Below are 14,573 nucleotides of genomic sequence, written 5' to 3' on the forward strand. Positions count from 1 at the left end.
AGGCATTTTCTGCTGATCGACAACCGTTTTCAGCTAGCTAAAATCGCTTTAGTGGAAACGCAACCTAAGGCACTAATGGCTTGTTTCCACGAAGCAGTATGGTTCAGTACAGTTCGATATGATTCGGGATGTTAAACCCTGATCTGGCTTGCATTTCCACTGCCGACAGCACCCTTAATTGATAGGTGTGGTGTAGCGATCAATGTCATTCGCGGATGAAGAAGAAAGCGACGCAGTAAACAACAGTTAATAACATACAACAGATCTTGTTGTTGCTTCTCGGGGTGTGTTTGTCATAAGAATACATGCTTTGTTTGAGCTAAGGCTGCAGGGAAAAACAATAGACTGTAAAAAAATATGGACGGTGCAACTTCATCACGTTTCTGCTAGCCAGAGTTAAAGCTTTCATACAGCCTGCTTGGGATCTTGGGACCGAGTCTGCACAGTAGAGATTTCGGGACCGGAGTTGCGCAGTAGAGAGCAGGAAGTAGAGCAGGAAGTACAGCTGCGATATCAAAAGCTCGCCCACACTCTCGCAGATGCAGAACAATTAATTATGTTGGTGTGAAATAAACAGATATGGAAATGTAAGAATTAAAGCTAAAGCTCCAATCTGCTTCAAAAAATCCTGAAAAAAAGTCTGTTTTGGAGACTTCACTCAGAGAAGACGTCGATCTCAGCTGTCAATCATGACGTCACACCCCTTGTTTTTATAGCATCAAATAACTAACTAAAACTAAACTTATTTAAAAAACAAACACTTGAAATGAAATCATCGTGATAACTGCCTACAATGACATAAACTAACTTTGGGGAAAAAATATTTGATGTGTAATTTGCTTGTTTAGTTTGTCTCGCGTCCATTAGAAAACACAGAGGGAAAAACACAGCCGAAAAAGCATGCGCAGGTAACAATTCTCTGTCAACCAATGGTAAAAATGGTAAATGGACTGGATTTATATAGCGCTTTTAACAGACCCTGAGGCCATCCAAAGCGCTTTACATCTCGCCTCAATCAACGTTCTACAGTGAGTCTAGCTCCACCCTTTTGTACTGTGCTAGGTACCCCAATAGTGTGACCATCAAAAAACAATCCGTGCCAATGGTTTTGCATTCCGTTTCCTCAGTTTAGGAACCATGATCATGAATTCTTAAACTGTTCCCTCGATTTAACAAACCGTACCACGAATTTTCAATCTGTGCGCTCAGATCTTGCAAACCGTACCCTCGGTTTTTAAATCCGTTTCCACAAATTCACAAATTCAAATTCACGGGTTTGTAAAAACTCTACTCTCAGATTTGTGGCCACTCCTCCAGTCTTTTCGGCAGATTCAACCAGGCCACCTATTATGGTGCGATGCATAGGCTACTGTAAATAAATAATCTTTTTTTAAGAAAATGGAGATAATAATCTCATGTTTAACCTGTTAAGCTGATTTCTAAATTTTGAAAAAATCCTAAGAAATGTATACTCAGACTAAAACAAATACAGTTTGTGAATCCTTTGCACTAAAAGCATAATTATGGTCTCATTTGAAAGCAGACACCTGGCAGTTTACTGTAAAGTCAAAATGATAATATTTTTTATAATAAAAAAAAGCTATAATAAGCTTCAAAGTTTTGTAAAGTTATTAGAAATGTATTTGTATGATATATCTTTATGAAAATAAAATTGAAGTGGGCCTTGGAGAAATCTAGAAATGCACTACAGCTAAAGCCACAAGTCTGACCATGTTGTATTTCAGATCTGAAGATGATCAGTCTAAAACTCTGCATTTTATTAAACGTTTTACAAGATCGTTTCATGTGATTTTATTTTGAGATATCGCTGAAATATCAACTGATGTTTATTGCCACATCTTCTCAGCTTTCAGTCGCTGTATTGCCTCTATTGTTTAGAGGTGCAAACTGCCCCATTCAGTTTGTCTCCCCGGCACACATTCACACTTCTGCGGACTGGTTATGGCTCCAATTATTATTCTTTTGTCTGCATTATAATTACTAACGATTCTCTATTCAAACTGTTCTATTCAAACCTCATTTCTAAATCAAACCTCTCACTTTACCCTCACTGAGACTATTGAATGCATTTCGTCCAAATAAGCATTTCAGTAGTTTTACATTTAGAAAATGTTCATAAAAATAAGTATTTACTCAGTGGCAGGTGCATCTAGGGCAAGCTAGCATGTTAGCTTAGCACACCAGCAAAACAACAATTTATACGATTAAAATCATGTTTTATTCAAAACTTGCTTCATATCACTTTATAATTTATAAGTCGAGTGTTTTATATAACAATATGTGATCTCATATAGCTTCGGGTCAAAAAATCTGACAGAAAATATACAATGCTAAAAGCTATGTGGAATAGCATTGCATTATAAATATCATCTATTATGAAACCACCCAACATGGCATAAAGAACACAGACCAACCATATATTGCCGCGATTGTGTGTTTATTGTCTTAAAACGTGTTTATCTGCATAAAATAGCGATCTGACGATCCCAGGGAGCTGTGTGGATATGTCCATATGTCAGATACTTCCTGAATGTCACATGGTGTGTCTGTTCTTCATGTGTTCCCCATGGGGTGAATTTTCAGTAGTACAGCTTTCCAGCGCCCTCCGGCTGCCAGAATGAATTGAAAACACAGCATATCACAGCCTACTGCTCTCATAATCATACATCCGCGGATTTTGGATAAAGATTGAATAAATAATACTTCTCTGTATAGAAATTTGACTCAAACGTGTGAGAATCTATCAATATTTCTCCACATCTGCACACTTTTGAAGTAAAAGCCCTGAGGGAAGTTGTTTTGTCGAGTGTCTTCATGACGACCAAGGAGGATTTTTTTATGAATGGGAGCAAATGACGCGCATATTACAATCAAAAGGTAGCGACGCCCAAGATCATATTCATAACTCCTGGAACATATTAACACATTACGGTCATTATAAGACTTTGAGAATAAAACAGAGGTAACAAAATTAAACTTTAGTCTTAGATCTTTTTAATGATGTATAGTTTGTCAAGGTAATTACTTACATCTGATAGTAATTTTGAGCTAATTTAAACAAAGAGAGCTTCAGCACGTCCTCGTCCTCGTGACGGTTATCGGGCAGAGGTAATTTCTTCATACCTAGGTCAAAGTATAATCTGTCCATCATACTGGAATAAATGTGAGTTCGAGGTGGATGGAAGTCGAGAGAGAGAGAGAGAGAGAGAGAGGGAGAGAGAGAGAGAGAGAGAGAGAGAGAAACATTTCTAAAACTGTAAAAACTTTTTTTTTTTTTATAAAACATATATTTTTTAAATGTAATAATAAACATACTGTCTTAATTGCACTCATTTATAGTCATAAACTAAAAATAATTGATAAATAACTACATTTAAAAAATAAATACAATAAATAATAATACTTTTTGTTGTTGTTGTTGTTGTTGTTATAATTATTATTTGCATATTATTGCATTTAGGTATTTAGAAGAAGAAAAGAGAAACAAAGAAATTAAATGTCAACCATAATACACAATGCCATGCAGGTTTATTAGGCAATAATAATAAAGATGCTAAGATTATTACAATGAAACAAGATTTTGATGCACAAAATTCTTATTAAATCGTTGTATTCCAGAGAATCACTGATATTAATATAATTTGATGAATAATACACAATAAAACAATACGATTCGTTAACACCTGGGAGTTTGCTGTTCTTCTAAAATAAATCTTTGAGTACAGTTTTTACCAATTATGAATTTGTGGGAACAGATTTAAAAACTGAGGGTATGGTGTGCAAAATCTGAGGCCACGGATTGGAAATTCGTGGGTATGGTTTATTAATCCGTGGGCACAATTTGTTAAACCGAGGGAACAGTTTAAGAATTTGTGATCAAGTTTATAAATTGAGGGAACGGATTGCAAAACCGTTAGCACGGATTGTTTTTTTTTTTCTCCTATAGGTGACGTGCCGGGCTCCGTATTTTTCCCCTTTCAATCCACTTCACTTCCAATTCTGACCTTTGACCTACTGTAGATTGATGGAGCACTGAGTCTTACTGCAGGTCAGGGCACATATCAACATTGCTTCAGTATAGGTTAGAGTAGGCCACAAGAGATGAGGAGTCCATTTTAATCATTAGTTCCTAAGCAGTTATTTCATTAGAATAACTTCCAATAAAGATTTGTGAATATAATTAAGAATATATTTTCCCCATCTTCTAATTACCATAATGCAATAATAATGATATCTATATTGCAATATTTATACTTTCAACTTGTAAGTTATACTTTTGGGTTTGTTAGTATTTGTTGCACTACCTTAAATTTATGAGTTAAATAAATTAAATAAAAAAAACACTAATGAGGAAAATAATGAATTTGTTTCATGGACGTAATGAAAATACGTCTCACTTTTCCTACTGAGAGGTTTCATTTTCTTATTGCTCCTAGAAATATTAGGGTTGAAAATTGTCAAATACTCAGGATATTAATTAACACATGATTAAAAAAATATTGATTCAAGCACCTGAGGTATCAATGCAATAGTGATGCATTTTCTGAATGCTATAACAATAATAGCAAAATGAAAATATAATTCATCTCTTTATTGGGGGATGAAACATAACACAGGCATGTTTTTGTTAGATTTAGCCAAAATTGTTTTAGAAGCCTTAGCAGGATCCAGGTGCAGTTTGGCATTGAAGCAATGTGTTGTGAGGTGTTTTGCCCTGGAGTGTGTGGAATCTAAACTACTCTCATCACACATTAGTCACGATAGCTCCTGTGCACAGCAGAAATGACTTTAGCCCTGCTTAAACCCTTAATCTTTTTTTACAATTTTTAGACATTTAACAATAGCTTTGATAATAACGTATATCCTGTTGCCTGATGAGATATGCTATATAAAGCTGTATTAAACCTTTTCTTTCTATGACCTTTCCCTACGTGGGAAATCTCTCTCTCTCTCTCTCTCTCTCTCTCTCTCTCTCTCTCTCTCTCTCTCTCTCTCTCTCTCTCTCTCTCTCTCTCTCTCTCTCATGCACACAAACATACTCAAACATCCCTTCACATGAACGCTCTCATAAACTAAACATTCCCACAGAGTGGGTTTGAAGTTTAGACTCCAGGCCGTTTTTGATGGGTGTTGCTGCTGACAGAGGTTATTACTACAGGGGAGTCCTAAGAGGTGGAAGAGAACTTTCTGGAGCATTTCCTGGTTTTCTCAGACTCTCCTTGCAGCTACTTATGAGGCAAAGGAGTGTGTGTGTGTGTGTGTGTGTGTGTGTGTGTGTGTGTGTGTGTGTGTGTGTGTGTGTGTGTGTGTGTGTGTGTGTGTGTGTGTGTGTGTGAGAGAGAGAGAGAGAGAGAGAGAGAGAGAGAGAGAGAGAGAGAGAGAGAGAGAGAGAGAGAGTGAGAGAGAGAGAGAGAGAGAGAGATGTGAGAGGAGGTATGCGGAGAGGCTGTTTGTTTTTCTTCGCCCCTCAGGTAAAGTGAGGTCAGAACAGACCTTGGCGACATCTACAGAACACAAGCACTATTTCCTCCTGTCTCAAGATGAGCAATTCATACTGTAGACTAAAAAAATCAGTTCAGAAAATGGATTAGAAGGGACATGAATTGATTTGCCAGAAGGGCCTTAAAAAACTTTGAACATTCCTGTGTCAGTGTGATGGATGATAAGCCACTATGTTGCATTATTTGCATCTGAATACAGCACATATTATGGCAATTTATATAAATTGGTGGAAGAATTATTTTTAAAATATATCTTATATACATTCAACATTTTATTAAATGAATTAATTAATTACGTCTTTTAAAATTATTTAATCATATATAGCAGGATACACTATATCTTCTTTCAGTGTGGCAATAATTTACATTGGTAACTACATTCCATTGGTCCACTTATGCTAGGAATTTTCTTGTACATTTAGAAAAATTAAAAGTGAATCCTCATATAACTGCTTTTTGATTTTTATAAATGTTTTATTTTCAGTACATTATTCGATATATCAGTCACTAAACATCTTCAATAATGTTCCACAGACAAGACCAAGTGCACCAGAAAACACCAGATCTTTGATGCAGATTATAGGTTCGTTTTTCAACATGGAAAGAGTAGCGGCCTGACTCATCCACATATTAACTGAGGCTATCTGAGGAGTAATAGGACCGTAGTAGTAATATCATAATTTATAATATCATATATTTATATATGCTAAATATATACAAAAAAATTCAGAACACTTTTTTTGTCACAGGCAAGGCACATACCAGCATTACACTTCAAAAGATATACATTTGGGGACAGTGCAAAAGTTTTTCCAGTAATCTTTAATTTTGTGGAATTTATAAGTAATTTGGCTTTTCATGTACAGTATAAGGTACTTTTTCAGTAGCCTAGAAATCTAGACGCACCCTAGTGGCATCAAATCTAATTTGCCGCAAGTCTAGCAACTCTCAATTCACTTCTGAGCTGTAAATGCCAAACTGTGGATGGGCCAATCACAACGTGTATAGAGTCGGTGGGTGGGGCTTAACATAATGACGGCTGAGTTGCGCTTGCGTGCCTCTAGTAAACACAGAAACTGGCCAACAGCGGTCTTTCGAATCAGCTTTGACCGCGACTCTGGAAGACTTGGAGTTAAGCTTTTCTCTGAGAAAAGAACGGCACTGAAGTCATTCTTAAGGGAAGATGTGTTCGGCGTTTTGCCGACCGGATACAGCGAAAGTTTTATCTGTCAACGAGCTCTGTTTCACCTTCATTGCTCTGGTTGGTTGTAGCGCTATCCAATTGCGTGCACGCCGTGCAGAGGGAGTTTAAAAGACAACCGGGTATCCCTCCTCCCGGATTGAGCCCTGTCAATGGTAAGTTTCCAGACCAAACATCTTGATGTGGGTCTGGCTTGTCAGGCTACTTTTTCAGTGTTCTTCTTTGGAAAACCTTTACTTCACAACATTCCAAAACATAATATTGTACTTTTTACAGCAATACATTTCATACTGAATATCATTTATACTTAATTACATTAAAAATGTAGTACTGTATACTTTTACTCAAGTAAAAGTAATTAAAAGTTTTACTTGAGTACAAGTAAGAAAGTAATTTTTTATGTAATTAAGTATTATAAGAAAACAAATTTTATTCATAAAATGTAGTGCAGTAAAAAGTATGAAATTATATATTATGCTTTTGAATGTAGTGAAGTAAAAGTTTTCTAAAGAAAAACACTGATAAAGTATATACTTAAAAATGTACTTGAGTAGAAAGTAAAAAATACTTCACTGTCCGCCTCTGTTCATCAGTGTCTGCTCTGACACATTATTATTATTATTTTTACATTTTAACTGGGGTTAGATAAGTCCTGTGTATAAATGTTTATTTAGTTCATGGCCAGAAATTGAAACACCTTTGGGGGAAACATGTAAAAACAGACAACTACTCTTCATCACTAAAATCAAAATCAATGTGTTTTCCCAAATGCAGCACAATTCAGAGCCACATTGACCAATTGCCATCCCCTGTTGTATAGTACAGATTGGTTTCAAAGTCTTGTTTGGGCGTCAAAGCCAATGCTCTATAACGCTATACCCTGCTTCTACAAAGCCACCTACAAAACTAAAAATCAATAGACTGACATTCACTCCCACAGTCAGAGTACAGCAGTGATAGGAAACAGCAGTAGAAATTGGTGTTAAAAGTACTTTGATTTTTAATTAGTCTTCAAGCAGCTGTAAAACGATAAGAGGGACAGTATTCCACTTCAATCAAAACAAATCAGCGAGCAAGTTACTGTCACTTGAAAGTTAAAAATTAAAAGCAGTTAAATCCAAGTGTGTGTGTGTATATATGTGTGTGTGTGTGTATATATATATATATATACACAGCTCTGGAAAAAAATTAAGAGACTCCCACTCCCAAGTAGCCTGACGTGGTTATACTCAATTCTAGCCAGAATATGAGTCTGAAACTGCTCCATTGGGCTGTAATTATGAGGCGTGTTTCAACCGAACCAGGAAAGACATCAACTGGATAGACCTACAACCAATCAGAGCAACGGAGCGACGCATTGTCAAATGTCAACAGAGTTCAACTGCACTGTGTTGCCAAGTCCGCGTTTTTTCCGCGGGTTGTTTTCTATGTCCGCGAGTTGAAGCGACTATTATGTGATATATAGACCCATGAGTGCAAATTTTAGCAGGCAACCTTGCCAAAATAACACACATTTTACCCCCCAAACGCCATATTTTCCCCCGGAGAATTCCCCGAGAAGCTATTGTTTAGGGCTAGTAGTTGGCAGGTTTTGTTTTAAAAACTTGGCAACCCTGTCTGCACTCACACTGAAATCAGGCTATAAATTCACGGTCGTTGCCAGTGTTGTAAAATAATTTAATGATACACAGAGTACTTATCCAACATGATCATCATTTCTGAGAGAAATTGTGATGGTGAATGCATATACTAATAAGCTCTCCATTTAGGATTCAAACAAATATAATCCAAGCCCCTTTGATGATGTGCATGATTACGTTACTGTTGATCATCTGTCCATCATTGTCTAAAGCCCGCCCTGATGATTTCATTGGTCTGAACAGTTTCGGTGTATTCGGGGATAATTACTCCTCTATGGAGCAAGGCCAGGCCGAATTGCCCGACCTAAAATTTTTGTGGGCGGGGCTAAATTCGGCTGGCATCCAGGCTAACTCCCAAGTTCTCCCACTTAGAAATCATGGAGGGGTCTGAATTTGTCATCGTGGGTGCTTGTCCACTGTGAGAGACATAATCTAAAAAAAATCCAGAAATCACAATATATGATTTTTTTAAACTATTTATTTGTATGATACAGCTGCAAATAAGTATTTGAACACCTGAGAAAATCAATGTTAATATTTGATACAGTAGCCTTTGTTTGCAATTACAGAGGTCAAACGTTTCCTGTAGTTTTTCACAGGTTTGCACACACTGCAGGAGGAATTTGGCCCACTCCTCCACACAGATCTTCTCTAGATCAGTCAGATTTCTGGCCTGTCGCTGAGAAACACGGAGTTTGAGCTCCCTCTAAAGATTCTCTATTGGGTTTAGATCTGGAGACTAGCTAGGCCACACCAGAACCTTGATATGCTTCTTACAGAGCCACTCCTTGGTTGTCCTGGCTGTGTGCTTCGGGTCATTGTCATGTTGGAAGACCCAGCCTCGACCCATCTTCAATGCTCTAACTGAGGGAAGGTGGTTGTTCCCCAAAATTGCGCAATACATGGCCCCAGTCATCCTCTCCTTAATACAGTGCAGTCGCCCTGTCCCATGTGCTGAAAAAACACCCCCAAGCATGATGCTAACACCCCCATGCTTCACAGTAGGGATGTAGTTCTTTGGATGGTACTCACCATTCTTCTTCCTCCAAACACGTTTAGTGGAATTATGACCAAAAAGTTTTATTTTGGTCTCATCTGACCACATGACTGTAATAAATCTTAGATGGGAAGGAAGGAGGCGGGAACCGGCGAACGTTAAAGGGGGGGTGAAACACTCAGTTTCAGTCAGTGTCATGTCAATCTTGAGTACCTATAGAGTAGCATTGCATCCTGCATATCTCCGAAAAGTCTTTATTTTTTTAATAATTATATAAGAAAGATGCGCTGTTCCGAGTCTTTCCGAAAAAAGCCGAGCGGGTGGGGGCGTGTCGTGTGAGCGGAGCTAAATAATGACGTGTGCAGCAGCGCGCTGTGTGTTGAGTCGAGTGCGTCATCCCTAACAGCGGGAAAAAAACTTTATTCAAAATAAAAATATGGCTTTTAATCAGATACAGCCATACATCTATGATCCGGAATCAGACCCAGAGGCTGCAGTTGAACAGGAGCAGCAGCAAAAACGACTAGAGCAGGACGTCTGTATGTGGTAAGTTACAAGTTATACACTAACTATATAATATGCTTAGCGGCTTGTGCTATTTACATATTTATACTTGAATTATATCGTCGTATTTTTGTCTTTGAAGGTGTACATGTGGGAAGTGCAGTTGTGCACGTGTGTTTGTGTGTTTACGCGTGGTTTGTGTAGACAGTAAGCGGACTAAAAAAAACACAGACATTTGAAGCAGTCTCACTCACCCTTCTAACGTTGGGACTGCTCCATCCTTCAGCATTAGGCGATTGGGAAAATCCGGCGTCGAGCTGGGCCTTGTTTATGAAACAGTCGGCACCGAAATGCAGCGAACAGATATAAACATTCGCGCAACTCAGTTGCTGATCCGGAAAAGCAAATTACATCCACTGTTGCCTTAACGCGGGGTTTTGGGGAATCTGTGCAGGACTGTCTTGGTCTGGCAACCAAAAACGCACTTTTTTGGTGACATTGTTATGTGCTATGTGTAATTGTCACCTGTCCAGCATCCTACAAGCCAGCGCTTTGATGGGCGTAGGCTGTTGCTTTCGCTCTCTCCCTCGCTCTCTCTCACGCGCTTCCGGTAGAATTGTCCGTAAGGCCCATACAAGGAAATTCCGCCCCCATTAACGTCAAAGGGGACGCATGATCTCAGAAAACTTGCCGAAACTTATGACTAACCGGAAGTAGTATTTTTGACAAAGAAATACTCCCATCAAACGTCCACCTTAACTTTTGAAACTTTGTCTATGTTTAGTATGGGATTCCAAGTCTTTAACAGTGTAAAAAGATCAGTATGCATGAAACAGCATTTCACCCTCCCTTTAAACAACTTTAATATACAAATAAATAAACAAAACGAAAGTAAAACCGCAGGCAGCCCCTCACGGACGACTGCCCGCAAAACACATAACAAAACTCAACCTAAATCCAGGCCTGGTCCTCTCTCGTCTTCCGCTGCCTTCGTTCCTCATTTTATGCTCCCGTCCCTTGGCCGCGAGATGAGACCGGTGTGTCATGCAGCTGGTACTCATTACCACTCGTCACCGGCCGCTCTCGCGGTCCCTCGCCACGCTGCTTGCCACACCACAATGACTTTCTCCCATGACTCTTCTGGATCATCCAAATGGTCATTGGCAAACTTAGGATGGGCCTGGACATGTGCTGGTTTAAGCAGGGGAACCTTCCGTACCATGCATGATTTCAAACCATGACGTCAGTGTATTTCCAACAGTAACCTTGGAAACGGTGGTTCCAGCTCTTTTCAGGTCATTGACCAGCTCCTCCCATGTAGTTCTGGGCTGATTTCTCACCTTTCTTAGGATCATTTAGACCCCGCAAGGTGAGATCTTACATGGAGCCCCAGCCAGAGGGAGACTGACAGTCATGTTTAGCTTCTTCCATTTCCTAATGATTGCTCCAACAGTGGACCTTTTTTCACCAAGCTGCTTGGCAATTTCCCCGTAGTCCTTTCCAGCCTTGTGGAGGTGTACAATTTTGTCTCTAGTGTCTTTGGACAGCACTTTGGTCTTGCATGTTAGTAGTTCGATTCTTACTGATTGTATGGGGTGGACAGGTGTCTTGCAGCTAACGACCTCAAACAGGTGCATCTAATTTAGGATAATAAATGGAGTGGAGGTGGAACTTTTTAAAGGCAGACTAACAGGTCTTTGAGGGTCAGAATTCTAGCTGATAGACAGGTGTTCAAATACTTATTGCAGCTGTATCATACAAATAAATAGTTAAAAATATATATATATATTGTGATTTCTGGATTATTTTTTTTTAGATTATGTCTCTCACAGTGGACATGCACCTACAATGACAATTTCAGACCCCTCCATGATTTCTAAGTGGGAGAACTTACAAAATAGCAGGGTGTTGAAATACTTATTTTCCTCACTGTATATATATATAATTTTTGTGAGTTGTTCGGCTGGAATTTGATGATCTTAAAGCTCTGTAGACATTTCAAGTGAATTTGAATTGTGCACGTGTTTACTTGTGTCAGTGTGAAGCATTTGTATCTTTTGCGCATGTGCAGTACAGGGAGAGCTGAGATGAATATGTCACACTGACTCAGACATGTGGAAACATACCAGTGAGCGTGAGTGCAATGCAATCAGTTACCTAGTGTGAGGACAAAGAAAAGAGGTTTAGAGGAGGTCTGTGCTCTTCAACTGCACTGCACTGCATGCACACATTACCCCAGCATCCCCTCCAAACCTGGCTAAAACAACTGCTTATTTATTTATGGTCTTTTTATAGACACAATGGCTAAAACTGGCCCAAAACAGCTGCACATGTTTATGGTTCGGTTTTGCAGTATTACACGTAGTATTATTTATGAACATTTATAGTATAATAATAATAATAATAATAATAGTCATAACAAATTAACTATTAATAATTCAGTCTTGGTATACCTAATGAGACTTTCTCTTCAGAATTGGATCTCATGTGATATGTTAAACTGGATATGAAGTGTGACCCATAAAGAACTCAGCAGTAAGTTTTGGTGGATGTTTTGAAATAAAATTAAAGTACTTCTGCTGCATATATAATTTCTTTCCATTGCAAATATTTGAGAAATATAGTTATTTGAGAATTGCTTTTAACTTTCTATAATTAGCCATTATTTGAAATACAAACCTTTTTGAATATGTAGTTCATATTTTAGTATTAATTATATGCTTTTATATTTTTTAATATATATTTTGAGTTATCTTTTATTTTACAATTTCAGTTAAAAAAAATGACAGTTATAGTATATATAGTATAATATTTTGTTGTTATTTTTGTATTTTTATTTATTTTATTAATAAGACTTTCTAATAATAACAAATGTTTCTGTTTACCTTTAACTTATTTTTATTTCTGTTTTAGTAATTTTAGTACTTTAGTTTAAACTTGATTTCATTTACAATAGTTAATAGTTCAGTTAAATTTCTTATTTTTGTTTTTTAAATAATTGTAGTTTTGGTTAACAATAAAAGCACTGATATAGACCTTAAGAATAATTCATTTTTATAGCTGACTAAAGATTTATATTAAAGTTTTCTGCTGGACAGAAATTAATTTTTTTAATTTCTGTTAATTCTGTTTCTTTTCAGTGTGTTAAATCGGACTCCTGTGCATATGATTCATGAGATCATACTAGTGGACGACTTTAGCGAAGATCGTGAGTACCAGCACTGTGGATTATAATATATTTGAAACTATATATGTAAGAAATAAAGTGTAAATTCATATTCTACTATCATGACTGCAGTTACATTAATATATTTGATAAATAAATAAGTAAATACATTTAAATATTTTTGTTCTTTTCAGCAAATGACTGCCTTCTTCTCACCAAGCTGCCCAAAGTAAAGTGTCTTCGCAATAAACGCAGAGAAGGTAGGCCATTGACATCTCTGTCACTCTCTCCCTTTACCTATGAATTATGTGATGTCTGAAGCACATGAGACAGGAGTAGCCGGTGGAGACAGGAGTGGGCCGGCGCTGCATGGTCACAAAAGTTTAGCATTTGTGTTTTGTGCGTGTTTTTAAGGCTCTCTAATTTAAACATTCAATGCAGCGCTTAAGAGAACTCACACGCAATGTGTGAGAAGCTATGTGTTCGCGCACATCAGATCTGAAGCATGTACCCAGAAAGCTCACAGCTTCACACATAACTCCGTCTGCAGTGCGTATGCTGTATGTATTGTTTCTGTGGCCATGTTAACAGGCTAGAGCATTTAAACTGCACAAGAAGTGTGGCGATCGTTTTTTTTTTTTTTGCACCAATTCTATTTTTGCTGTGCTGCATGTGCTGAAACAACAGCACATTTGTTCCCATAAAAATAAACATGGATTGACACGAAAATGTACTTATCTCACCATAACTAATATAATTAAACTCACTTCAAAGACAGGTTACTGTAATGTCCAATCTTTATACACTTCCCTTTTCCCACCTGAATAGAATTAAGAGGTGGTGAATGGACTGCATTTATATAGTGCTTTTAACAGACCCTATGGCCATCCAAAGCGCTTTACATTTTGCCTCACATTCACCCATTCACACACCGACGGCGATGTCAGCCATGTATGGCACCATCCAGCTCGTCGGGAGCAGTTGGGGTTAGGTGTCTTGCTCATGGACACCTCGACACTTGGTCAGGTGGAACCGGGGATCGAACCACCAACCTTTCGGTTTGTAGACAATCTACATGAGCCACTGAGCCACTGCCGCCCCGTGCATGTGATGGTTTCCCTGTGAATTTTACAGTATGCTGCTTGTAAAGGGGCTGTAACATGGCGGCACTTTGAAAAGAATTTAGCCTGATTAGCAGCAGATTCAATCTGGCTTGGTATCATAACAGCACTGTCCAGTGTACGATCAGTTTCTTGTAAAAGTTTCTCACATATTCGCAGGCTTAGATCATTCTCCACTAACTGATCGCAAATCATTGAATCAGTACTGACACCAAACTCACATGAAACAACAAGCTCCCGCAAAGCAAACACATACAGTAAAATTATCTCTTGAAGCCCCTTTTAATGCATCCTCTGCATCTTTATACGTTGTACTTGTGTTAGGCACTGTATAGAAAATCTGTTGTCCCTCTGTATAAAGGCAGTGAAGTAGTACAGCTCTCTGTTTTTTGTCCGGCCAGGCATCCCCTCTGGCATCAATA

The 14,573-nt window shown here is 38.0% G+C and overlaps 1 protein-coding gene across 2 annotated transcripts in view; it reads left to right on the forward strand.

Annotated features, from left to right (window-relative positions):
- galnt14 (UDP-N-acetyl-alpha-D-galactosamine:polypeptide N-acetylgalactosaminyltransferase 14 (GalNAc-T14)) overlaps window positions 1–14,573 on the forward strand; it is a 65,433-nt gene that overhangs the window by 29,793 nt on the left and 21,067 nt on the right. For both annotated transcript variants that reach the window (XM_067417901.1, XM_067417900.1), the window contains exons 4-5: window positions 13,005–13,072; window positions 13,225–13,290. In XM_067417901.1, the coding sequence (XP_067274002.1) occupies window positions 13,005–13,072; window positions 13,225–13,290 (134 nt within the window). The remainder of the gene's footprint in view (window positions 1–13,004; window positions 13,073–13,224; window positions 13,291–14,573) is intronic.

The sequence above is a fragment of the Pseudorasbora parva genome, chromosome 15, assembly GCF_024679245.1.
Source record: "Pseudorasbora parva isolate DD20220531a chromosome 15, ASM2467924v1, whole genome shotgun sequence".
Classification (NCBI taxonomy): domain Eukaryota; kingdom Metazoa; phylum Chordata; class Actinopteri; order Cypriniformes; family Gobionidae; genus Pseudorasbora; species Pseudorasbora parva.